At 40.5% G+C, this 27,267-nt stretch overlaps 2 protein-coding genes across 2 annotated transcripts in view; both read left to right on the forward strand.

The window, feature by feature from the left end:
* The window catches only part of kcnq1.1 (potassium voltage-gated channel, KQT-like subfamily, member 1.1), a 54,437-nt gene that overhangs the window by 12,768 nt on the left and 14,402 nt on the right, over positions 1–27,267 (forward strand). Inside the window, exons 3-8 of the mRNA XM_085460185.1 lie at positions 15,237–15,363; positions 15,928–16,006; positions 16,470–16,566; positions 21,677–21,817; positions 26,528–26,638; positions 27,099–27,194. Of these exons, the coding sequence (XP_085316311.1) occupies positions 15,237–15,363; positions 15,928–16,006; positions 16,470–16,566; positions 21,677–21,817; positions 26,528–26,638; positions 27,099–27,194 (651 nt within the window). The remainder of the gene's footprint in view (positions 1–15,236; positions 15,364–15,927; positions 16,007–16,469; positions 16,567–21,676; positions 21,818–26,527; positions 26,639–27,098; positions 27,195–27,267) is intronic.
* LOC146719081 (uncharacterized) lies at positions 9,049–12,149 on the forward strand. The gene is made up of 3 exons (XM_085460173.1): positions 9,049–9,161; positions 11,103–11,258; positions 11,684–12,149. Exons 2-3 carry the CDS (start codon positions 11,133–11,135, stop codon positions 11,915–11,917), a joined length of 360 nt encoding a protein of 119 aa, XP_085316299.1. The 5' UTR covers positions 9,049–9,161; positions 11,103–11,132; the 3' UTR covers positions 11,918–12,149.

Genomic DNA, 27,267 nt, shown 5'->3' on the forward strand with positions numbered 1-27,267 from the left:
AGCTGCCCTGAAACATGCGGATCCACAATGTTTTTCACGTCTCTCAAGTGAAGCCCTGTCTTTCCAGCCCCCTGTGCCCTCCTTCCAGGCCCGCCCGGGTCATCGATGGCCATCTGGCCTTCACCATCTCGCGCATCATAGATGTCAAGCGCAGGGTGCGTGGTTTGCAGTACCTTGTGGATTGGGAGGGCTACGGAATGGAGGAGCGGTCTTGGATCCCACGTGCGGCCCTTCTGGACAGGAACATGGTGCGGGCGTTCCATGACGCTCATCCTGAGAAGCCTGGGGGTCGCGGGGAGGCTCCCGTTGGGGGGGAGGGGGGTACTGTCACGGCCTGGAGGTTCAGCTGGTCGCTGATTCTCTCCCCCCCAGGGCGGAACTTGTTATGGGTTCACCCCCTCGGAGGAGGAAACACCTGTGCCTCATCAGTGTGGATGGCATTTAAGCCAGGAAGCAACGGCTGTTCTTCGCTGGATCGTTGTGAGAATCGCGTCAGTGAAAGTCGAGCGTCTAGCAAGTGTTTTTCCATGTAGTTGTGTGTTTGGGATCTAACGAGCATTTCTTTGTGTGCAGACCCTCTGGACTATTTTCCCTGGTGTCCCCTGAGTGACGAGTGTCCGAGTGGATTCATGTTTGGAGAGAGACAAGAGTATTCACCTGGATTTCCCCCGGAGCCCTGCCCCTCTCACCTTTTGTAGATAGCACTGCCTCACACCTTTTGTATATACACTCATTGGACATTGCTCATTAATAAATTCTCTTGTGTGCATCAATCCCTGGAGTCCAGTGCGTGAGTCCACCTTGTACACCGTGACAGTTAGAGTAAACAGATGTTTCATTTTGACCATTTTTTTGTTTTGAAACCCCAAATGTCAGTGTGTGCTGTTTAAAAAACAACAACAATCTATTTCATTTATTGATGGCCCTGACCGCTGCATTACAAAAAAAACAACAACAAAAAACATTTTAGGGACAGTTTTGCTCATACTTGTGATGGCTGCACTTACAGCCACACAGTGGTAATATCACCATGTTAGTGTAGAGGCTTATAAGTAATATTGCATTCACATTTCTTTCTTTAAATATAGGAATTTATTTACAGGACAATAAATAACTGGTTTTGGTTTAGAATTCATTCACATATCCACATAACGCTGCATTCTAAAATAAGTGCGCACATTTTAGTTTACACTGTTATGTATGATTAATCTTTTGTTTTCTGAGTTACCTTAGTTGCAGCTGTTCCAGTCCCTTGATTAAGGAGCCAAGAGGTGGAAAAGGGGCGGAGCGAGCTTTAAAGGAAGGCTACAAATTGGTTCACGCCATAACTCGGGACCATGGGGGGGAATTGGAGTTCATTATGTTTGGTTTAGTTAGGTTTTGTGTGTTTTACCCCTTTTCCTGTTTTTGTGGGCTGATCAGCCACTATTTAAGTTTCTCCTTTGTCTCGTTAAGTTAGGTCAGTTTGTTTGAGTTATCAGTTGTGTTGTCAACTTTGAGTAGAGTTTTGTTAGTTTGACCTCTTTTATGGGCCCAAGATTTTGATTCTTTTTGCATGAGTTAACCAATTATGTTTTTTGGGTTAAATAAAAAAATCATTTTTTGGACTTTAACCTGTGCCTAAGTTTCCTTCACTGCTCGGTCCATCACAAGTGGTGTCAGGAGTGGGATCAGCAGTTGAAGGCACAGGATTTTTTTTTTCTCTTTTTTTTTCCCCTCTTCACTCATCAAGCCATGCACAGAATGGGAAGGAGTGGCAGAGGAGCAAAAGGAGATTGTCAAAACCAGCCAGTTGGAGTTGTAGAGCAAGTAGAAGGAGGAGAGGAAAATGGAGCCTCTGGAGGGGTGGATAGTACTGAGAGCCAAGGTAAGGAGCCGACAATGTCAGAACTGATTTCCATGCTTCGTTCTCATATGGGTCAGCAGGAGGCCCAGGAAGCAAGAAGAAGGGAGGAGTTTACCCGCCAGGAACAGCGCTTTAGAGCACTGCAACATCAGTTTCAGCTGTTGCAGGTAGAAGTGCAAGCTCGTACCTCCCTGGTCCCTGAGCCTCAAATGGAGGTCTCTGAGCCTCAAATGGAGGAACCTGAACAACCAGAGGTAGAGTCCTTTGAAGAGGAGGATCCTCCCTGTGCTGGCTCCAGTAATGAGCAAATACATCCTCAGTCAGGTCAGTCTCGCTTTTATGAACCCAGGCTGGAAAAATTGACAGAGGAGGATGATATTGAACATTTTTTAACAACATTTGAACGCATGGCTGTAGTTTGCCGGTGGCAAAAAATGGACTGGGTTTTTCATCTGATTCCTTTACTCACTGGCAAAGCAAGAGGTGCGTATGTTCATATGGATATGGATGACTCTCTAGACTATGACAAAGTGAAAGCAGCTATCCTTCAAAAATATGACATTAATCCTGAGACATATAGACTGAGATTCCGTTCACTGGAGGTAAAACCTGATGAGAATCCAAAAGAACTATATGCAAGATTGAAAGAGTTATATGAGAAGTGGGTGAAGCCAAAAGGAAAAACGGTGCATGAGGTTAGTGAAATATTAATTTTAGAACAATACTTGAGAATGCTGTCTCCTGAGTTACAGATATGGATTAAAGAACGCAATCCAAACTCTGCAGCGGCGGCTGCAGAGCTAGCTGATGTGTTTGTGGCAGCACGGAGAAAAGGACAGCCATGGAGCCACACAGCATGGAAAATGAGAGATGGTTCAAAATCTGTCCCTCACTACCAGAAAGCAGGGGTGAGTAAACCTCCAAAGAGCCAGTCTGTCAATATGCCGTCAAGACCTCCACCCAAGACTGTGATTTGTTATTTGTGTGGGATGGAGGGCCACACAAAACCTATGTGCCCAAAGAATGCTACAAAAATAACGCAGATGTGTTTTGTGCCCCGACAAAGTGTGGAGCCTAAAGTGGAGTTTGAGAATGGTTTCAAAATGACCTTAGTTGAGGTTGATGGGAAACCATTAAAGGCCCTTGTTGACTCAGGAAGTACTCAGACTCTTGTGCACCAAGACTTTGTACCCGCAAATAAAGTTAATGTGGAGACAATCCCTGTTCGCTGCATTCATGGAGATGAGAGATCATATCCAACAGCAGATCTGTACATCAAGGTACAAGGACAAACGTATATTCTAAATATTGGTGTTGCAGAGAATCTGCCATTTCCAGTAGTGCTGGGTCGAGATCTGCCTGTGTTGTTTGACTTGCTGAATCCTAGTTATACATGCAATGTTGCAGTAACAAGAGCTCAAGCTAAGAAGAAAGAGGAGTCCCTACACCCACTCCGTGCCTTGCCCTTCTATGATGCGGACATAGAGACTGCACCCGGGAAGTCTCGTAAGTCACGTGGACAGAGAAGGCAAGAGAAGTTTCTACATACTGCTGTTCGAGAAGCTCCTAGCACAGAGCCTGAGTTACCTTTGGGTTTCAAAATCCCTGTTAATATTATTGAAATGCAACATGACGATCCATCTCTAACATCTCTGTTCCAGAAAGCTGCAGAGAGGAACCAAGGAACTAAGCAAGATTTGAACAGCAGGGGGGAGTTTCTGCTGAAAGATGGCATTCTGTATCGTCAGCAGGGTTCAGCATTGCAGTTGGTGGTTCCTACAGCAGTCCAGAAGGTGGTGCTCTCCTTGGGACACTCCATTCCATGGGCTGGCCACTTGGGAAAGCACAAAACCATGGCCCGCATTAGAAAATATTTTTATTGGCCTGGTGTGCGCTCGGATGTAACACTGTTCTGTAAAAGCTGCCCTCAGTGCCAGAAGTCTTCTCTTAAAATCCCCTCCAGAGCTCCTCTCCAGTCTCTACCAATTATCAGCACTCCATTTGAACGGCTAGGAATGGACATTGTTGGTCCTCTAGAAAGGAGCAAGGCAGGCAACCGTTACATGCTGGTTGTGACAGATTACGCTACAAAGTATCCAGAGGTCTTTCCTTTGAGATCAATAAAAGCCAAAGCAGTCGCCCTCTGTCTCATACAGTTCTTCTCAAGGGTTGGTTTTCCTCGTGAGATTCTTACTGACCGTGGCACTAACTTTATGTCCACTTTGTTGAAGCAGGTGTACCAGCTCCTTGGGATTAAGAGCCTGAGGACAACGCCATACCACCCTCAGACAGATGGCCTAACAGAGCGCTTCAATCAGACTCTGAAACAAATGTTACGCAAATTTGTCAATGAAACTGGTACAGACTGGGATCAGTGGCTGCCCTACCTCCTCTTTGCATATAGAGAAGTACCCCAGGCTTCTACAGGTTTTTCACCTTTCGAACTATTGTATGGCCATGAGGTACGAGGCCCCTTGTCTCTTCTAAGGGAGACTTGGGAGGGTGACCAAGAAAGATCACAGGCTGTCAATGTTGTCTCTTATGTTGTCCAGATGCGGGAACGGTTGGAGAAGATGACGGAGCTGGCCCAAGCCCACAAAGCGGAAGCACAGCAGCACCAGAAGGCCTGGTACGACCAGTCAGCTCGGCAAAGATCCTTCAGTCCTGGTGAGAAGGTGCTGGTGCTTCTTCCAAGTGATGACAGTAAGCTGTTAGCAAAGTGGCAAGGGCCATATGAGGTCCAAAAGAAACTTGGACAAACAACCTATAAGGTCGCTATTCCAGATCAGCCCCGCTCCAGCAGAGTACTGCACATTAACCTGCTTAAGGAATGGGTGGAGAGACCAAAAGCAGATGTCTTTCTGATCCGGGAGGTTTCGGAGGAGGAGGAAGTGGATGATCAGTATCTGCCAAAACCCACTCCTCAGGACCTGGATCTAAACCATCTTCCTGAGGAAAGACAGGCTCAGGTGAGAAACCTGTGTAAATTAGATGTGTTCAGTGAAAATCCTGGTAGAACGGACATTGTGGAACATGACATTGTGTTGAAAGATGGAGCTTCTGTGAGGAGAATGAGTTACAGGATACCTGAGCGTCTACTGATCCCGTTGAAAGAGGAGATCGACCTGATGTTCTCACTAGGAATCATTGAAGCCTCGAAGAGCGAGTGGTGCCACCCGGTGGTCCTGGTGCCAAAGAAGGATGGCAGTATCCGTTTCTGCATAGACTTCAGGTACCTGAATGCAATATCACAATTTGATTCATATCCAACTCCCCGCATTGATGACATGGTTGAGCGTCTTGGGAAGGCCAGATACCTGACAACAATAGACCTCTGCAAGGGTTATTGGCAGGTACCACTGACTAAGCGCTCAAAAGAGCTGACTGCTTTCCGGACCCCGTGGGGCTTGTTCCAGTTTAAAGTCATGCCCTTTGGACTGCATGGTGCCCCGGCAACATTCCAGAGACTGATGGACCAGATACTGTCTGACATGTCTGATTTTGCTGCAGCCTACCTTGATGACATAGTGATTTTTAGTTCTACCTGGGAAGAACACCTGAAACACCTGGAGAAGGTATTGGGGCGTCTTCAGTCTGCAGGGTTGACTGTTAATCCAGCTAAGTGTGCCATTGCCAAGGCTGAAACTGAGTACCTTGGGTTTGTGATTGGAAATGGAGTAATAAAACCTCAAGTCAATAAGGTCACCGCCATAGAATCCTGTCCTTTGCCAGAGACCAGAAAACAGCTGAGATCATTTTTAGGTATGGCAGGATTCTATCATCGGTTTATCCCTCATTTCTCCGCCAGGGCAGCTCTTCTGACGGATCTGACTGGTGCCCGAAGTCCCAATAAGATCACCTGGACAGAGGAGGCTAAGATGGCTTTTCAGGACCTACGACAATCTCTGAGTAAGAGCCCAGTCTTGCACAGCCCTGATTTTGAGAGAAATTTCATTCTTCAGACTGATGCCTCAGAGAGAGGATTGGGAGCTGTTCTGTTACAGGGACCGCCTGGAGAGCGTCATCCAGTGGCCTTCATCAGCCGAAAGCTGTTTCCGAGGGAAGTGCGATACTCAACCATCGAGAAGGAGGGACTTGCCATCAAATGGGCCCTGGACTCCTTTAGGTATTATCTTCTCGGACGGGAGTTCATATTGGAAACAGACCACAAGGCTCTTCAATGGATAGAGAGAATGAAGGACACAAATGGAAGGATCACGCGATGGTACCTTGCAATCCAGCCATTCCGGTTCACCATCAACCACATCCCCGGCAAGGATAACTGCACTGCAGACTGTCTCTCTCGCTGTCCCAGGGAGAGATCTGAAGAGGGGGAGTGTGTGATGGCTGCACTTACAGCCACACAGTGGTAATATCACCATGTTAGTGTAGAGGCTTATAAGTAATATTGCATTCACATTTCTTTCTTTAAATATAGGAATTTATTTACAGGACAATAAATAACTGGTTTTGGTTTAGAATTCATTCACATATCCACATAACGCTGCATTCTAAAATAAGTGCGCACATTTTAGTTTACACTGTTATGTATGATTAATCTTTTGTTTTCTGAGTTACCTTAGTTGCAGCTGTTCCAGTCCCTTGATTAAGGAGCCAAGAGGTGGAAAAGGGGTGGAGCGAGCTTTAAAGGAAGGCTACAAATTGGTTCACGCCATAACTCGGGACCATGGGGGGGAATTGGAGTTCATTATGTTTGGTTTAGTTAGGTTTTGTGTGTTTTACCCCTTTTCCTGTTTTTGTGGGCTGATCAGCCACTATTTAAGTTTCTCCTTTGTCTCGTTAAGTTAGGTCAGTTTGTTTGAGTTATCAGTTGTGTTGTCAACTTTGAGTAGAGTTTTGTTAGTTTGACCTCTTTTATGGGCCCAAGATTTTGATTCTTTTTGCATGAGTTAACCAATTATGTTTTTTGGGTTAAATAAAAAAATCATTTTTTGGACTTTAACCTGTGCCTAAGTTTCCTTCACTGCTCGGTCCATCACATACTATATAAGTGACTTTTCTACAAACAATTTCAGTGTGTCCCGCTGGCCTAAGAGGGCAAAAGCGCCTCCTCTAAAATCAATAGTAAATGAGATCAACTTAACCCCGAGACACCAGCAGCTGAGCACAGAGGAGCTGTCTGGGTGATGAGTGAGTCACTCAAGCTTGGATAAAAGAAAACCTAAAGAAAGGATAAAAAGGATTTTGAGGAGGACTGGAGCGTGCCACATGTGACAAGTTCACCTTGGCCTGAGGATAATGGGATAAAATAGTCATGGTGGGTCATGAGTCGGCACATCTCAAATCCTACAGGTTTATTTTCTGCTTCATATACAGGGCTGCTGTGTGTTCTTCTGTTTAAAAGTCAGACTTGTAATTTAAAAAAGAAACCAAAAAAGTCTGAAAGTCTTTTATTAATAAATACTATGGTATCATCAAATATACATGCATTTTATTGCAACCTGTTTTTCTGCCTTAGGTTCACCCTCTGGAGATATTTAATCTTCTTATTCTTCTCTTCTACACAGATAATGAATAATTAATATTTGCTGCTAAAATCTCAAACATTCATCTCTTCCATCCTGCATCCCTGAGGGACTGTTTTGTACTTTGTGCTTTCTAGTTTAGAGATTTGCTCTGACCCTGCTACTCTTTCATTCTTTCCTCCCCCACCACTGAAGCCTCTCCTTTGTCTTGTTTCTTTCTTCCTGTATGCTCAAGGTTAACAGAAACCTCTCTGTTCTTTAGTTGGAGATGGAGCTTTGGCTGGCACTGTGTAGTAGTGTTTTTGGCCAGATGCTTGGCGGTTTGCCCAAAGGATTCACATTCTCAAAAGAATTTGTTTATTTCTTTTTGGATCCAGAGCACCGTGACCTATTTAAAGTATAGCTGCATTGTTTTTGAGTGTGTCAAAGTGCAAAGGAATTCAGGCAATCTAAGCTGGCTGACCTGGAATTTCACTAATGGAGACCAGTAACTCATCCTTCAGTGTAGATTACTATTAAATAGATTTGGGGGGGGGGGGGGGGGTGGACACCAAAGGGTGGGATCTCAGCCTGGTTGGGGGGCTCCTTGGCCTCCCTCCTGCTGTGTGCCCAGCCCGGAGGCTGCGGTCTGTGACCGGCTCCCGGTGCAGACGGCTCTCTGTTATAATGTTTCCTCACTTGGCTCATGCGAGCCCAGCCCAATTTTTACTCTTTAAGTGTGCGCGTGTGTGTATGTGTGTGTGGGTGGGGGTGGGGGGATATATGTGTATTGAGAGTGTGGGGAGTGAGTTGGAGGGTGGGGTGGGCTGCTTTTAACTATGTAAAGCACTTTGTGCTACATTTTTTCTGTATGAAAAGTGCTTTATAAATAAAGATTGATTGATTGATTGATTGATTGATATAGTGAGAGTCTAACATAAGGGAACGAGGCAGGAATGAGAATCAGTGATTTGTCTCGGTCAAAAGAAATCTTGCATTGAGGACTTCAGGGAAGGACCCTCAGCGTGGAGACAATGATTTCAGGAGGTGTTTTCGATTTGTTGTCACCCCCCCTTGTGGTTCTCATAATAAGACAAAAAGGATGGAAGAAGCAGAGTTGGGTGGGTTTGTAGGGGTGAGGGATTTGAGAGGAGTGAGATCTAGCGTAGCAGCGGGGCTAGGCACGAGAAGCTGGATGAGAATGAGGATTGATCTTTGCCACCTTTTTTTCGCTTGTTCACCCCCCCCCCCCCCCCCCCCATTTCCCCATTTTCCCTTCTGTAAATAGCTTCCTTGTCAAAATGTGCTGCATTGTTTTCTTCTAAATAAAAAACAGACAGCTGTGTTTAGGTTCGATTTCTGACCAAAGGACGCATCCTTAAGGTCTTGTAAACAAAAAACGATAAATTCCTAATCTTAACTAATAATTGTTTGCAAAATTATTTTTCTCTCTAAATTCCGAAAACCACATCGTCTTAGCTCACGTCTTATCTACTCTGTGACTGATGGCATGTTGTCACCTGTCAGTGAAATAGAGTAAAACCACTGTCAGTATTCTGTGCACACTGAAAAAAATGCAATAGGGTGGTTGTTGAATTTGCATAGAATTACTTCATATATCCAGCATGACTAATTTAAATTTCACATCTAAACATATTTTTGTCTTTTAATTTTCACATATTCTTTAAGAATATTCATTCTTTTAGAACAAATCATGTTGAAAAGAAACAAGTTAGTCGTGTTTTATCCTCAAGCTCCGCCCCCTGGAAAGGAAAAATCGGCTGCACTGTCCGCCATTTTTGTCTCTCGCTTTGGAAAATCTACTACCATCTGGAGTTTTACACTTGAAGGTAAATAAGATTTTAAAGCTAACACACCAGTGAGAAAGAGTGTAGACCCTTTATATATGTGGACTTTTACTGGGGTGTTGTTATTTTACAGGTATGTGGGCTGTTTATCGAAAACCATGAAAGGCTAATGTTAGGCTCCAGTTAGCTAATGGTAACCGAAATTATGCGATAAGCAAATTAGTAATTAACATATATAATGTGAGTTAATATTGTTTGTATATTCTTTCAGTCTAAATTAACAGACTATTACAAACTTGCATCGGTGTCTGTAGTAAGTGGTGGTACCTGCAGTGTCTTAACCATTAAACAAGCTAATGTAGGGCTGGGATATGACTAGTTTGTTGAAACATGTCTGCTGCCAATGTGACTGCTCACACACGGTAACATTACCAGCACATAGCCACAGCCGCTATAAACATGCTGAAAGGTCAATCTAGCTTCTGTAGTCAGCAGCTGGAAGACTCAACACAGACCCAAGATTCAGTGTAACGGTTATCTAAATGTTGTGTGTCCTGTTTGTAAGCCCAGAAAAAGAAAGTAAATAAAATGACGACCTTGAGCTTCAAGCTAATGTAAGCGTAATGCTATAGCATAAAGCGACTAATGCAATGATGACGTTGTTAAATTAGTAAAAATACAGTAAATATATCCAACATAAATCATTTATCTTTTTGGTCTAAACATAATTAAGTGTCACGCCTTTCACTTGTTTTAGAAGGATGTTCAGTCTTTTAAAACCAGTCATATCAAAATAACAGAAAATAGTTATGTTTTCTGTTGAAACTCCACCCCCCCCCCCAGGGTGTGTTCTGCGAGGGAAAATTCACTGTGGCGGTCCGCCATTTTTTGTCTTCGCTTAGTTTACGTTTGGTGCTGAGCTTTACTTTGTCGCGGTAAACTGAAAACTACATGTTTGAGAGGAAACGAAGAGAACATCCATTAGATGGGGAAGTTTTTCTCATGAATTGCTGTTGAGCAACATAATGTAAAAAACAAGTCATTCCTTAAGTTAACTAACGATAATGCTAGCTTAAGCTGCGGGACAATATTATGTGCATTAGCTTTTTTTCAGTGTGTGCCCAGTCACATTCGCTTGTTTTTTCTCAGTGAATACAGACTAACAAACTCGTGTCCATTTAGTTAACTGGTTGTACCTAAAATGTTTTAGTTAAACAGTTAAATAAGCTAGTTTGCCATGGGGTGGGCTGTGTTGGGGGGGGGGGGGGGGGGTCTTCACTAAAGTCGGTTTATTTAGGGCATGACACCTATGCAGTACTCATTAGGAGAGGAAGTGCATGACGTGGGGCTTTATTTCATGTTCTGGGGCAGTGAATGTAATGTACTGATAACATGTTAAAGACACACAAAAACCCAACAAATTGTTTTAACTGATTTATAGAGAGACTGAGAGGAGGGCTTAAAGAGATAAAAATAATGACGATAGAAATATGTTAAATTTATTTTTTCTGTATCGATATATGGTGCTTATCCCTGCTGAAGGGCAGATTGGTGTTGCTTCAGAACAATTCTCTAGCGCTGTTACGTAGAGGTGTTACAGTTAAGGTTTTAATAACATTATTTTATTTACTAGTGAAGATTTGCATATGTTATCTCACATTCTGTAAGGTAAATTTTCTGGAGAAGTCAAATTAACTAATTTAACTAAGTATTAATGAAAGACCTTGATGTGTATATGACAATAATAGATGTAGTTTCTGGGTCATTTGGCAGAACTGCAAAATGGCCAGAAGGAGGCAACTGCTGTGGTTGCAAACAGGCTTTGGGTGGTATGGAAGTAAGGGCAACTATGGAACTGCTCAGCAACATGGGACCCATAGCTAATAAATAGTAATATGACAAAAAATAACAACTTTGTGTGGATGTAACCTTGTGAGATTTGAGATTTTGACAGCATTTTTATGTGACAACTTCTCTTTTTAGATAAATGCAGAGTTTAAGCGCATTACCACCATGCCACTGCAGTCCAGATTACTCTCGCAGATAGATGTGCTATCTGACAAACTAATAAAGGTCTTCAAAAGGCGAGGAGGACAAATAGGAAGAAGACTTCAGAACATTCTGGAGCCCACGGCCCAGGTAAGAAAAAAATTAATTTGTGTATACACTTTAGGGAAAATAATAATTTTAACAAAATGCTGCTTGTCACTCTATGCCAGGAGTATGTTGAAAATCACCTGGGATTTTCACAATTTACCATGGGTGCGTTTTTTTTTTTCTTCTTTTACCTGCATTAGAACTATGTGTGGAGTTCATAGTTGAACACCTCTCTATGCTCTGACAGTATTCTGCTTCTTTGCATGGAGATTTCACTTCAGAAATGCATTACCTTTTTGAGCATTCTGAGGACTCAAATCACATGCTGTAATGAATCCATTTTTGTTCACCTAATGTGTTAATGTTAACATTTTTTGGAATAGTGACACAGATTAAAATAAGATTTGGTATAATGTTCTTTGACCAGTGTTCTGTTTAATTAAATTTTGGAATTCTGCATTTTCTAGGCCACAGATGAAGCCATTATCCAACGATCTAATAAGGAAACAACCATGGGAATTTACATCATAAAGTCAAGAGATGTCAATAGCAGCCCTGAGGACATCCGGATAGTCCTTGAAGGCCAGAGAGTCTGGCAGGATTTGGATAACTATACCCTAGCAGCTGCAATGCTGTTTGGACTAATGTACACTTTGAACCTCACCTACCCACTGGAAAAGTATACCTTCGAGGTATTATAGAAACTGGTTATGGAGCTCAAAAGGAACAGCCTTTCAAAGAAGGCCCAGGTTTTCAGGACCAGACTGTACGATTGAACAGTTTTCCAGTTATGATGTGGGAACAACATGTTTACCTCTTCGAATATGTACCATCCTTTCTTTTAAGCCAGCACTAGTAAAGTTGCAGTACATAGTGAAACTTATTTTTCTGGCACTTTTCAACTCGGGGCCTTTATTACTGCAGTTTTCACTTTTCAAGCCATGGCTCTTTTAAAAAAAAATTAAAACTTTGAATGTCCATTTTTCTCAATGGAAATGGTGCCTTGCACCAATTTCACCAGTTTGCAATTTTTTTCCCAAGGTGCACCACTACAAACAGATTGCATCGTCTAGTATTAGTGATTGTGATGTTTAGTGATAGAAGCAAGCCAATACTAATCAGTTTAGGTCTCTTGGTTGTGTGCCTGTGGGTTATAATGTTATTTTAAGTCTCTTCTTTGTGTCATTTTAATAATTACACCCCTGTTGCCATATTACCTTATGGCTCTTACATTTAAAAAACTATTTTTTACATAAGCGCGATGTCATAAGGCCCCACAATGTTGAATTCAACTTACAGAAGATAACTTTGAGGAATGTTGTGGAATGTTTTTCAAGAGATGCATTGTACAAATATGACTCATGTATATTTTGGAAGCCTGAATTGAAAGTCCGTTGTTACAACTGTGTAGTATTTTCAAAAATACAGGTCATTGTTCAAAAATGTTTTGCTTATTTCTTTGATTGAAGACAAAGTGTACAGTACATACAGTAAGATCAGCCTTAATTTAGTTTTATTTATTGAACACTCAATTATATATTAGATTATATATTATATATTAGAAATTTGTTATAAAATAAAATAAGCTTACCATAAAATAATCTTGTCAATATAACATATAGTAGTCCAGTACAATTAACACAAAAAGTTCATGTCTGATAAACAAGTGGTTTCTACTGTATAAATATTTGACCGGAATGAAAAACATAACAACAACATAAAAAAGTCATGTTCATGTTACCAGAAAAATGTGTGCAGGTATAACATAAAAAACTAAGGTTAACCAAACATAGCTTAATTTCGTGCAACCGATTACAATAATTTTTTTACGTTTATCCCACTGATTATTTTTTTCAGTGCATCTATCAGCTGTCTATAACACTGTTGTCACGTGCAGACACAAGACACAAACACTAAAAAAAATTGCTCTGCAGTACCCGAGGTAAAGAAAACTTTTAACTCAAGCTCCACGATTCACACCAGAGCTTTTGATGTAGAAATCCTTGCTGCAAAATTAAATACTTTAACATTTTACATATTAGCTTCCAGGAACACACTTTAGCATATTAATAATCCAATTTTCATTTTACAAGGTTTACATTTTTAGCTCAAATAATGAAAACAGCTCCAAAAGCTCTGAGATTTCGCCCTTAAAACACAATTTGCTCATCCAAAAAAAAAGAAAAGGAAAAAAAAAACTAAGGAAAGGTTAGTGATTTACTGTCAGACAGCTGCTATCCTGAGACGTGGAGTTTATTGTTGCCCCATCAGTGCCGTCCACATAGTCTGAGAACCGCTGGGTTACACAAGCAATGTAGCTTTTAATGATAAGTATATCTTAAATATGTTGATAGGCTGCTTTTAGGCTTTGCTAGCTTTAGACCAGATTAGTTCCTACAATAGATGGTAAAAAGTTACCATTGTTATACGCCCCACTGCTTTTTGCGCCACCATTTTGAAGCCTTTAAGTTTGCAACTTCCGTTTTAGCATCTTGATTTTTTTAAACTGGGTGAACCACATTTGACAAGGAAATGTGGCTAAGAGTAGCACTGGCTGCTAATTTGGTTAGCAAGGTGCATTGACAGGCTAATACTCAAAGATCTTAAAGAAATTTGGACTTACCTATCACATAAAGGTACTAGGACACTAAACAAGCATAACTTTAAGCCATAATACATTTTAAATGGGTTATTAAACTATAACTGCTTTGCTATTATCACAAAGAGGGAACTTAGCTTAAGAGAACGCAATAGTAAACATTTTTCTGACACAATGTGACAAGAGGCGCAGGTCTGACTGTGGGATAGGACTTCTAACTGAAAATTCCTTAGCCAGTGAGCCAGTGTCATACTATAGCTAATCACCATTTTAAAACATAGTATGACTGAGAGTTACAAAACAGACTGAACCTGTTATTCTGTAACACCCATAATCACTGACTGAGAACATCAGCTCAACAGCAAAGTGTATACAGTAGTGCGGTCAGAAAGCTGTTTTCAGTTAGTGTTCAGATACAGTATGACTTTAAGGCATTTTCACATTGGCTATTTTTCTAGCTCTGAAACTGTGTCAATGCTTGGATTTAATTATTTGGGGCAAGCTGCAAATTATATTCACGAAACTTTCACATTGGCTAATTAGTCAGTATAACCTAAGAAACTGTCACTGGGCTACCAGCTGCTATGAGTTTTCTCTCCTCTACACTGTCATTGTAGACAACTAAGCTAGGCTAACAAGCTGCTGGCTGTAGCTTCACTGTACAGAAAAATGAGTGGAACTTCAGATAAAATCAAATATCTTTTCTAGAATGTTTAAGTTTTTGTTCTATTAAAAGAAAAATATCAAAATGGATAGTTTGCCTTCCTCTTTAAAACCACCTTAATCCTTGGGTAACATTTGCATGTGAGCAGCTAATGTAGCTTCAAGCTGCCACAATCAGCAGTAATGGGTGGGCTACAGAGGTCTTATAACCTACTTTTTTTCTCACTGTACACCTCCAGATTTTCATCAAATCCCAGCTGATGCTGACTCAAGTACTCAAGTCACTCTGAAATATATCAGATCTTATACGACTCTCTCCGGAGATAGAAAGACTTTATGTAACATTGCTCACATATATATTCTTCAAGATTTAATAACTTGGATGCGTAAAATAATCAAAATCCAGTTTCAAAATCAACTAAATAGAGATAAAGATTATTGAACCACCTGTCAGAAAGCACACATACCTTATTTTATCGGGTACATTAAATTATTTTAACAGCTGACTCAAATCAATGATGTGATACAAATAGGAAGTAGCAAATGGAGTATGCACAGAATGAAAATGAATATTTGACAAATTGGAAGTGTTATCAGGTTTATCTTGGTCATTAATAAAATTTTATCCATATTATTTGTAACACAAACATTGTTTTAGTCAAAGCAGCTGTTCAGCCGTTTTTGGACCGAACATCCTGCAGCAGCATCTGATGTTTGTTTTTTTCTGCCTCCCTCCCTCTCCCTCATTTGTCTGACAGGAGATTGTCCTTGTGGTGTTCTTCGGTGTGGAATATTTTGTCCGCCTTTGGTCAGCAGGCTGCCGCAGTAAATATGTTGGCATCTGGGGCCGACTACGCTTTGCCAGGAAGCCAATATCTGTTATAGGTAGCAACACAACCCCCGTGCACACACACACACACACACACACACACACACACACACACACACACACACACACATATCTTTACACATGCATGCTGACAGACGTATCACTCCCCACCCACGCACAAAATTTAAACAATATCTGTAATATACCCTGAGCTTTATCCCAAAATGAGATATTTAAGACAAATTCAGCATGAAATTAAAACTGTCACTGCAATATTTCTTCCACCTTCAGCTTGTTATTCTTAAATTTGATGCCTCCAGGTGTTTTTTTTTAATATGTTGCAACGAAAATTAGTATTAATAATGTTTGTAACCCGTCTAAGCTAAATTGATTAATAGAATCATTCTGAAATGAAAACTGATGATAATTTCCTAAAATAACACTTTCTGTACTTTCTTCTTTGACCCCCACCGTCCCACCCCACCCCCATATGGAGAACAACACTTCTTCATTTCTTGTTGTATTAACATCATAATCATGAGTGTAAAATTATTCACATTATATACGTTATTGGTTATGGCATATGTAGGCTTAAGACCCCTCATTCTCTATTAATGCAGATCTGATTGTAGTTGTTGCTTCGATAATTGTGCTGTCAGTGGGCTCCAAAGGCCAGGTCTTTGCAACCTCTGCTGTAAGGTAAGAGACTGTGTCTAGTATGTACAAGCAGAAACTTTGTGGCTATAAGTATGAAGATGCTTTCTGTACCTCTGGCCTCGATAACATAACTATGTGCCCCTGCACAAAGCCAGATCCATAATGAATGATTTCATCAGTTTGGGGTGAAAGTTTGTAGCCATGACTGTAAGAACGCACTACACCTCTGGGATTAATCGCTGAACTGCAAGCCAGGCCTATTGCTCACTGCTCTGATAGGGAGAAAATTAGACGAGTTTGCTCTAACATTTGTAAACGTCGAAAGTCTTTACATAGGAATGGAGACCATTTATGATATATGTGATAAAGATGCACACATGCTTTAGGTATCCAAATATTTCTAGCCTTATTGTGTGTACATGAATATTAACATTCAATTGCTGTGCAGAATAATATCTGCATATAAACACTTTCTCTTTTCCTTTTCCTTTTTTTAATTGACCAGAGGGATTCGCTTTCTGCAAATCCTGCGTATGCTCCACGTTGACCGACAGGGAGGAACGTGGCGTCTCCTGGGCTCAGTTGTCTTCATCCATCGGCAGGTACACAATCACTCCTTTAAAGGCTTCAAATTAGATTTTACGTCCAGAACTATTACCACCACCAGAGCTTCGGAGCATTATTAGTTATCTGCCAGCTTTCTGTCAGGGGATTATGCCAAGGATAGTCTGTCCTCTTCATGTTTTATTTTTCCTTTCTATGCGGTATAAAGAGAAGGTCCTCACATGGGAATACCTCATACAGTTAAATGAGTATTCAGCCGAGAACCACAACAAAAGCGCCACTGCGTAATAGCTTGGGTTTTTGGGATATAGGCTCATCTGCTGGAGAGGGCCATGTCTTTCTCTAGGGTATCATTCAGCTGAGACACAGAGGTGGACATGATTAGCCCCAGTGGTCACAGTAGTTGTCCTTAGTGTCAGTATAAAAAGAGAGAGTGATGAGCAGGGGATCAAGGATGTTACTCATCCAGTACCACCTACCATGCTTTCTTGTATTGGCCTTGGCTGATTTTGCTTGCAGCTGAAGCTGGTTATCATCAGCCACTGACCTCTGCTATGAATGTCAGCACAGGGACATATTGGGGCATTTTCAAATCTGATTTCTGACTGGCTGTAGAAAGCACTTTAGCTTGAAGGTAAAAAAAAAAATGGTGAAGTTTGGAATGTACTTGTTATTGAAGGAGATTGCAGTATCTATCACAGCTGATATGGCTAGGGGATGAGTTCTTGTTAATCTGCTAAGTTCTGTTTCCTTAGAAACCTCCTTTGTGTTGCATGCTGTGCTCCTAATTAACCGATTGTTTTAAAAGGTCATATTCACCTTCTCATGGTTAGCTCAGCTAAATTACTATTGAATAAAAACAAATATACACACAAATATACCATCTGCAGTGAAAACTTCAACCCAAGAGTGTTGTGCTGCATCTGACTAATTTTGAGGAAGTAACATTTCTTACAAAGCAAGAAAAGGTTTACAGAGATAATGAACATAGTTTATGCAGTCCATCTACAGTTACTTAGGGGGACTGAGACAATGGGATAGTTTGTTTGTTTGTTTTCAAATGTATGCAATCAAGATGTTATTGTTTTTGGTTTATTTCAAGGGTTTAACAAAAGTGTTGCATTAACCTTCTAGCAATTAAAGTCAAGTATACAGAATTATATATATTTCTAAACAGTTCCTAACAGACAAGCAGTTTCATGGTCAAGTCAGGATACTTTCCTGATTATTCTATGGCAAATTATGCAGATGAAAGATCTGGACTTGATTTCAAGTGATGAAATCAGCTGTCCACTGGAACATTCAGAGATCCTATTTTTTTTTTTTTTTTTTTTTTTTGGAGGCTTTTGCTATTTAATTTTTTAATAAACAACCTATATGAACACAAATAAACCAAAATAAACAAATAATCAAAAATAAACAAACGGGTGAACCATCTAGTGTGTGTATATATATATATATATATATATATACACATAACAGTTCAAAAATATGGCATACATAATTACAGAGATTCAAACAAAATCGGGTCTCCTTGACAAAATGTAATGTTTCCATTTATCCCAAATATCACTAAATATGTCATATTGGAGTCTATTAATGAAGGTAATTCTTTCCATTTTAAACATCCCATAAACAATCTCATACCAGTCATTTAGTGATGGAATTTTCACACTAAGCCATTTCTTGGTAATAGTCTTACGGGCAGCCAGACTCAGAATACCATACAACAGCTTGGACATTTTATCTACATTCACTGAGTATAAATATCCAAACAAAAGTTCATCCCAATTAAAAGGAAGTTGCATACTAAAAATAATCTGTAACTCAGAATGAATCGATACCCAAAAAGTGTTGATCAATGGGCAAGACCAAAACAAGGAAGTGTTTTATTTCTTAGGCCCCACAGTTTCTCCAGCAGCTAGAGTGATTAGAATAATGTTTACTTTGTGCAGGAGTAATAAAAAAGGAACATTCAGAGATCCAAGGATCAAAAGTGGTGCATTCTTTAAAAGAATGAATGCATCGGCCAGCTCAGCAATAACAAAGTGCCAGGACGACAACGGAAGACGACTAAAGTAGACGATCACAGTATTCTTTCCACCTTCACAACATCTGGCCAAAATGCCTTCATGACTGCACATTTTTATATCAAAAGTTTCTAACAAAGTGCAAACCGCTGGTTGCAATCCAAAAAAGGAAAGTCAGATTAGACTTCTAAAGGAAATTGACAAGATCTGGGGAAAAATAAATCCTTGGACAGATGAAACTAAGATTAACTGGTATCAGAATGATGGCAAGAGAAACAAATTGAGAAATAAGTGAACAGCTCAGAAGCTTATTACAAATCTGAAAGATATCACATCATCTGTCAAACATGGGTGAAGGTAATATTGCACAGGCATGTGTGGCTGTCAGTGGAACCAAGTCAGTGTTTATCAATGATGTAACTGGTGAAAGAAGCGCTTGCAAATGTTCTCTACTCAGCTAAATCCTGCAAATTGATTGTATGGCACGTGAGACTACAAATAGACAACAACCCAAAGAAAGCTGCAAAACTTTCTCAAGACAAAGAAATTCAACTGACAGGTGAGTCACCTGATCTCGACCGAACACAGCATGCTTTTCACTTACTGAAGGCAAAACTGAAAGCAGAGAGATCCACAAACAAATAGGAACTGAAGACTGCTGCAGTAAAGGCCCGACAGGGCATCTCAAGGGAGGAAACAGCATTTAGTGATGTTCATGGGTTTTAGACTTCAAGCCGTCATTCAAAGGATTTTCATCCGTGTACTGAAAACAATCACGAGATTTAAAATTACCCATGTTCATTTGACCAATTAGTTTTGAGCCCTGAAAATAGAAAACTGTGTATAAAAATGACAGTAATTTCTAAACAGTTAATGCAAATGTTTTGTTATGCCCCCTGAACTAAAGCTGAAAGACTGCACTTGAATCCCATCTTGATTGTTTGATTTAAAGTCCAGTGTGATGGTGTTCAGAGGGAAAACTACAAAAAAATGTGTCACTGTGGACCTAACTATAAATCGTGGCTTTCTTTGTCTTTCTTAATCCTTTTAATCATCTTGTAACTTCCCCACCCCCCAAATTTGCATAGAATACACCTACAGCACGCAAAACCATGTGGGACTTATTTCAGGTTTTCTCAATTTTCCAAACCCTGCTAGCTGAGAGTGACAAGCCTTCACTGATGTAGACCATTTAAGGGTTTCACTGCCCAATTCCACTCACACACTGGCTGGGCTGTTCCTAAATAGACTCTGAAAGGAGAGGATGAGTGTGAGACTGACTCTAGGAGAGGCCTGGCTAAATTCAGTCCTGATTGCAGGCATCAGAAGTCATCATGTGTAACATAGAGGGAGCTGTTCCATGAGAACCACACTCATCACATCCATGCTTTATTTTTGTTTCACCTCGCACTGCAGCCACTGTTGGTATAGTTCTCATATCTTCTGCTAAGGCTCTACACAACTCCAACAGCCGTGAGGGAAATACATTGTGTACTCTCACAACAGCCAGTGCAGTAGGGTTCAAGTTGCCATCAACCAGCTGGTCTCTGGTGTATTGTATATAATATATGTTCCTTTGTGAGTTTCTTGGTGTTATACAGAGCAGGAATATTTTGCTCCGCTAGACTCTCGCATAAACGCATGAAAGTGCAGCCCCCTCTGTGTTAACAGCTGGAGTTTTTAAAGTCAATGGAGTTTCATTCACTCCAATCAGTATCCAATCCTTGTGTTATAACGGCATTTACATACACACACAGTGGCATTCTAGTGCCTGTGGCTCTAAACACAATTTGCACAGTTGCTCCTGGCTGATACTGGCAGATGGGAGGCACACATCTCGTGAATGTGTTTGCCAGGTCACAGTGACAGCAACACATCTACTAAACCTCAGGTAGCAGCTCAAGGAAAATGTACCTGAATGCGTTAAAAGCTGTTATTTCCAAGAATCAAGTTGCTAGCAGTACGGATGACTTGAAGGTGTTATAGAGGCTCTGTCAGGTGTTTACTAGCAAAGGTCTGATGCCCAGAAACATTCCCAAAAACAATGTGTGATGAAATGAGGAAATGCAGGTGCAAATGTGGACTACTGGGAGATTGTAAGCACCGTTTGTTTAGAGCAATGTAAGGCTAGGATGCTTACATCTGCTGCTGCTTCTCTGTGTCGCAATCTCAGAGTGACAGTTTTGGGCTGAGACACGAATAAAATTTTCACTTATCAGGTAGCGCTCTGGCACTTTGAGTAGTTAAACCCAGTTTAAAATCACGTAGTAGGTGAGTGCACTTAGAGAGCTTTTTCACAAAGCAGTAGTCTAATTACACTCAGACAGGATGAGAGCCCCAAACCCAAGTAGACCTCCTGAGCAAAGTGTAGACAGTTGCTTATTGAATCTGCAACACGATGCTTTATATATATGATAAATACACTGGAAGACATCAGACGTCTGGGTTTCAAAGTAATTTATGATGATTTACCGCACATCTGAATTCAATCAACACCCCTGCGGTGATTACTGATTATTACTGAATTTACTTTCAGTTTAAACTCATTAGCACTTATGGCCCCTTTAAAACTCAAGACATTTTAGTGTTTGCTCCGGCCAAGAATACCATGAGCATTTTAATGGCTTTTCACTTGATCAAAAAAAAAAAAAAAAAAAACACTTATTCTGAATAGAGTCGCACAGTTTTGGTTGAGATAGAGCGTCATAATCAAATTTCAGATGGCAGTTTTCAAATAAGATCCCATCCAATAGATGTTCGATTGAAAGAACTGGTGCCGAAAATTAGCGGCAAAATGACAGGTTGCATGATTAAGAACAGCTTTGCATTCACTTTTGGTTATTGAATGACACAAGCCCGCACAGGCAGCAAAATGCTCCAATGGAAAAGTTTAATCATCATATTTACCCAGCACTCTTACATGAATATTCACATCCATATGTCATGTTATTAGCAAACACAGCCACATCGAGCTACAGGCAGCTGACTGGTAAGCTAGCTGATGCATTTTGCCAGAAAGTATACATAAATTCACACCTCATATTACTTAATATTTTCTCTAACATGGTCACATGTCCGAGTTTGAAATATGTAATGTCTTTGTGCATGTGTATTTCAGGAGCTGATCACAACCTTATACATTGGCTTTTTGAGCCTGATCTTCTCGTCGTACTTTGTCTACCTGGCAGAGAAAGATGCTGTTGACAGCAGTGGCACCACTGGTTTTGGGAACTATGCTGATGCCCTGTGGTGGGGAGTGGTAAGCATTTGTATTACTTATAGTGTATGGCCATAAATCATTGTACACACATTTTTGGGACTCCTGGGACAAAAAGGGAAATGATAATGTCAATTGAAAAAATGAACTGTGAAAGCATATATATGGAGAGAGAGAGAGACTGGCGAGCAGTCATGTTGAAACAGGAAGGGGCCATCCCGTTCCCACAAATTTGTTAACAGTTGGAGCTAAGGGGCTGAGCCCAACTCTTAAAAAACAAAACCTACTTGAGCCAAGTGCACAGACTCATCACTCCAGAGAACACATCTGCACTGCTCTAGGTTCCAGTGGTGGTGTGCTTTACATCGCTGCATCCGACACTTAGAAGCTAAGGCTCAGACTAAGGCATGGATGCAGCTGCTCAGCCATGGAAACCCATTCCCTCTACGCTCCGTTCTTGAGCTAAACGAAGTCCACATGAAGTTTAGAAGGTCTGTAGTAACTGCCTGCAGAAAGTTGGTGACCTCTATGCACTATGCGCGTTCACTGACCTCGCTCTGTGATTTTACGTGGCCTACCACTTTGTGGCTCAGTTGCTGTTGTTGTTGACTGTAGTAGCAAGGAATTTTCATGACTATGACTATTACAGTACCATCCTGAAAATCACTGAGCTCCTGAGTGCGACCCACTCGCTCACAAATGTTTGTAAAAGAAGTCTGTATGTCTTGCTGCTTGATTTTATACACCTGTGGCCGTGCAAGTGATTGGAACACCTAGATTCAATAATTTAGATGGGTGAGTGAATACTTTTGGCAATATAGTGTATGACACACAAAAAAAGGAAAATTATAATAGTCTCTTTGTTGAGTCTTGGGATTTGGCAAGCAGTTATGATGGTTGAAGAAAGTCTCCAGAAAATGAAAGTAAGTTATTGAAATGTTCTCTAAAATGACAGAAACATGAGCAGAGTTTGCCTGGGGCTCTGAGGAAAATTCTGCTAAGGGGGCCCTCCTAATTTACCCATAAGCCATGCACGCTGTGTGAGATTGCCACACAGTCCCACCTGTCAGCACAGTGCAAACAATTTGCTCAATCTGTTCATCTACAATTGAGTATACTTATACAGAAAAGTATGAGCTAAACAAACACGATTTTTTTCACACAGTATATTCTTTACAATCTCAAGATGACACATGAGAATGAAATGCTGCACGAATGACTTTTTGTTTTGTTGTTTTTGTTATCATTTCATATGCACAGCTAAGGAGAATTTATATTCTAATACTGAATCAATTGTAATTGTCAGTCACTGGCTTTGCAAAGAGTTTCCTTTTTTACATGATCACTGTCGAGTTCAGGGTGCTTTTGTGGAGTGCAATCATACTCCTACATTGTATTTTCTGGACTGGCCCTTGCAGAGGCTGCTGCTGTAAAGCATATGTTTCATTTCACGAATGTGCATACGAAGCCATATGGTCACATATGAACACATGTGAAGTGTGAATTGCAGTTTCTAAGCCTTGTCACTTTAGTCAGCCACAAAGACAAAGAACCCAGCCATGGAAATGGTTAACAAGCAACACACAGACATACCAAGAGATGCTCTGTCCAGCTATGTTAGTAAGACAGACAGGCTAGAGGGATTTGCACTACAAGCAAGCACATCAACTTAATGTTAAGGTTATTTGCTGACATTTTTCTTTCTTTCTTTCTTTTTGGAGAAAAACTGGAGAAGCTATGTTATGGAATATTTCAAGCGCTCTTGGGGGCCCTCTGCTGTCCATGGAGCCCTAAGCAAACACTCAGTGTGCTTGTGACCTGATTCAAGCCAGCTCTGTGTGTGCATGTGTGTGTGTGTGGGGGGGGGAGACCTACCAGATTCACCTGTGAATAAGTATCTTTTCGCTGATCTGTGTTATGAGTTATCCCAGTTTTAATCATGTTTGGGATTGTGGTATAAAACATAACCAGAGTGTTCACATCCCTATATGATTCTAACATTATCTCTATGAGTTCTATACTGAGAAACTATAACAGAAGTCATTAATATGAGAATGTCACTGCTTTGCTTTATGGTTCACTTTGCCCCATTATATGCCGTACAGTTCAATATTCAACCCTATGTCAAATTTAGTGATGCAGTTTAGCTGTTTTACAACTGAATAGGATTAAGGACATAAAGTATTCCTTATAATGTAATATATATTATATATAATGTCATAATATTTCCCAAATACAAGAAGATCTGCCAAAGACTTAGATAGACACTCATAAAACTGTGAATTAGCTAAAATACAGCAGCACTTTAGAACATTTGTTCGACTCCACAATGTCACTGAAAGATACATAAAAGGCCTGCTGTAGGACATATCTGGGCATGTAGTATTATCTGTCCGGATTATGATTTTTCCCAATGAGGATGAAATTGTAATGTTTGCATAGAACGTAAAGAACGTGTTTACTCATGTCTGATACACAAAGCCGTGTGAGCAAATAATCTGCACGGTTGCAAAAGCAGCAGCCGGCAGGTTATATCAGCAAGAGTCAGGCCCCAGTAGAGAGCCTTTCAACAGTCTGTCTAGCTGGTGTTGAGAGCACAGTGACCAGTATTTGTTCAAAGTAAGGTGTGCTTTAGATGTTTAAAATTAATTACAAAATATTTTGTCCTTACCTGAGGTGTCCTGGGGTCCTGGGCAACTGCCCAGCGCCCTTTAACTAGAACAGAAACCCGTGTAAAATGTTAGTGAAATTATCCTTAGAAATAACTGTCAAACTGAAATGATCCGAAACAATTCAATTATGATTGTCTTCTGAATTCTGAGATTTGACATTTCTATCCCGGCACAAATAAGATTTTGCAGAAAACCATGACTTGTTGTAAGCTGCTTTTTACCAAGTGAAAGGTCAAATATAGACTGTTTTATCTGTACTACTGATGTTACAGTAGGAGTTGTGTGAAGCCCCTTGGGCAAATCCAGTGGGCTGCTAATACAAACAGCAAAACAAATAGTGCAGAAAACACGGGATGAAAATTTATTTTCAGACAATAAGTCACCACCCACTCGGCCTCATGGAAACTTCAGGGACTCTGATATTAAAAAATGCACGCACACACACATTCTCACACATACACAGCAAAGTCAATAACTTGTCTCAGTATGAAATGAAAGTTGTTGTTGTACACATTAGATCCCATGATTTATTTTTTTTTAAATCTGATTTGGGTCTGCTGTCACACACGCTGAGAGTCAGTTTGGGGTATTTCAGCACATGAAGATGTTATTAAGAGTCCAAGAGGTGAAAAGATCAGAGTTGTAGTTGGAGGATTGGGAAATCAAGGGTCTAATGCACTAAAGACTCAAAGCAGAGAAAGTATTTGGTCAAGTAAAGTCAATAGATAATTGTGGGTTCAGCTGTGGATGTGATGATACAGTTTTTAAACTGTTTGCTAGCAGTACTTTCACTGTTTTTTTGCAACCACACTAGCAAAATGTCTGTACTCTAAAACGACTACTACTGTTTTTGGATCAAGTCAGTGTTGGATACTTTAATGATTTTCTGTACAAATCTAATAACCCCTGTCAGTACCAAGTCATTAGCCCAAACTATCAAGTTAATGCTAATGCTAATGCTAAAGTAAGCTCTGAGCACATGCATGGAAATAGATGTGCAATGAGTAACTCGGTCGATTAGAAAGATTAGAATTTATTAGATTAGATTAGAAAGTGTTGCCCTGGTGCCTGTGTGCCTGAGCTATCCACTCTAATTGGTAGTGTTTAGAGTGTTTATAGCAGTTTGTAGCCTAAGCTTTTTAGGGTTACTTTACACATTGTTCTTTAAAACTTTAGCAGTGTTAAATATTAGCACTCCAGCCTTGATAACACTATGTATATATGTGATAGAAAATAAGGAAAAGCATAATAGGTCCCCTTTAATGATAGGGTAGTGGTTAGAATTAGGGATGCAGTGATAATAAGTCTCCAGAAAGTGCATACAAGTTATAATACTATCCACTGAAATGACTGGAATATGAGCATTGCAGTTTCACAAGAGACATCTGGAGCTCAGCTGTGTTTCCAAAAAAAGTATTATTAGCAGCCTAGTTACTGAAGAGCGAGGAAAAGACGGTATCAAATTGGTATTTGAGTCAGCAGATACTCAAGAGTGTGGTATCAGCAACTGCTCTAGCCTATCTGCAGGGACCACGGATGTACTACTGACTTTGATGATCCCCAGATTTTTCAATCAGTGATGATGATATGTAGTAATGGCGGCCATGTCTCAGGGGACCAGTGGTGTCCTTAAGCAAAATATATGAACCCCAAAATCCAGCTGTGTGTCCAATATAAATACAGAACATAGCACAAAGCAGTTTGTGATACAAACAAACAAAAACAAACAAACAACCTTTATTTGTCACATACACAATTATACAGAGTACAACATGTAGTGAAATTCTTGTGTCCGAGCTGCAGACAGTCTGCAGACATAGTCGCGCCATTCCAGGACTTTTTAGCATGGGGGGTCTAGCCAGGACCTTTACTGGATACCGGGTGGGAATCGAACTTGTGACTCCCGCTCCGAAGGTGTGTAGTTCCCATTTAACTTTTCATCTAGTGCCTCAGGTAATTATTTAAGCTGTCCTATACTTTGGTTTATTAAAAACACATACCCTAGCTGTATATTTTGATGAACGCTAATTATAAAATGCTACTGTCGTCATTATCTTGTCTGTGTTTTTTTTCCCTTTAGGTCACAGTGACAACTATTGGCTATGGAGACAAAGTGCCACAAACCTGGATTGGAAAGACTATTGCTTCCTGTTTCTCAGTCTTTGCCATTTCATTCTTTGCCCTGCCTGCAGTAAGTGCAGTGAGAAATTTCCATCTAACCATATCACTGAGTTGTGCCGTGAGGATTACAGAACAGCAGTGACTTTGCTGAGAAACATAGTAAGTCAGTGAACCCAGTAAAACTGGGTGAAAAATTGGATTAGACAAGTATAGTTTTCCTCATCACTTTTTATATTACCCTTGGTTCAATATTCATAATAAGGTTTATGAAATGTCTCAAATACTTAGAGCCCCAATTATTTACGTTTAGTTCAAGAAATAAAAACGCTTAATCTCCCCATTTAAATCTGCTAATTCCGTGTTTATGAAGGTTAATGGGAAAAAATAAATTATTCTCAACCGAATAGAATCATGAAGGATCTCTCTTTGTTTCTTCCTTCTTTCTCTATCTTTCGGATCGTGCAGCTGCCTGAAAGTGTGTGGTTAAAACTGAATAATGAGAAAAAACTCTGCTATGCTGTTCTTCGCAGGGAATCTTGGGCTCAGGCTTCGCCCTGAAGGTGCAGCAGAAGCAAAGACAAAAACACTTCAACCGACAAATCCCTGCAGCTGCCTGTCTCATTCAGGTATTTGACCAAGAAAATACTCCCAACAGTAGCTCAGTACAGCCGGGGGATTATGCTGTCTCAGAGCTACAGT

Source organism: Copadichromis virginalis, linkage group LG1 (assembly GCF_057382275.1).
Source record: "Copadichromis virginalis isolate Kocher_CV1m ecotype Utaka linkage group LG1, C_Virginalis_male_GT1.1, whole genome shotgun sequence".
In the NCBI taxonomy this organism is placed as follows: Eukaryota; Metazoa; Chordata; class Actinopteri; order Cichliformes; family Cichlidae; genus Copadichromis; species Copadichromis virginalis.

What these genes read in the sequence shown, in the direction of transcription:
- LOC146719081 (XM_085460173.1), top strand. Translation starts at nt 11,133, where the DNA reads ATGCCACTGCAGTCCAGATTACTCTCGCAGATAGATGTGCTATCTGAC. An exon ending in TTCTGGAGCCCACGGCCCAG is followed by an intron (nt 11,259 to 11,683) that starts GTAAGAAAAAAA and finishes TGCATTTTCTAG; the next exon opens with GCCACAGATGAAGCCATTAT.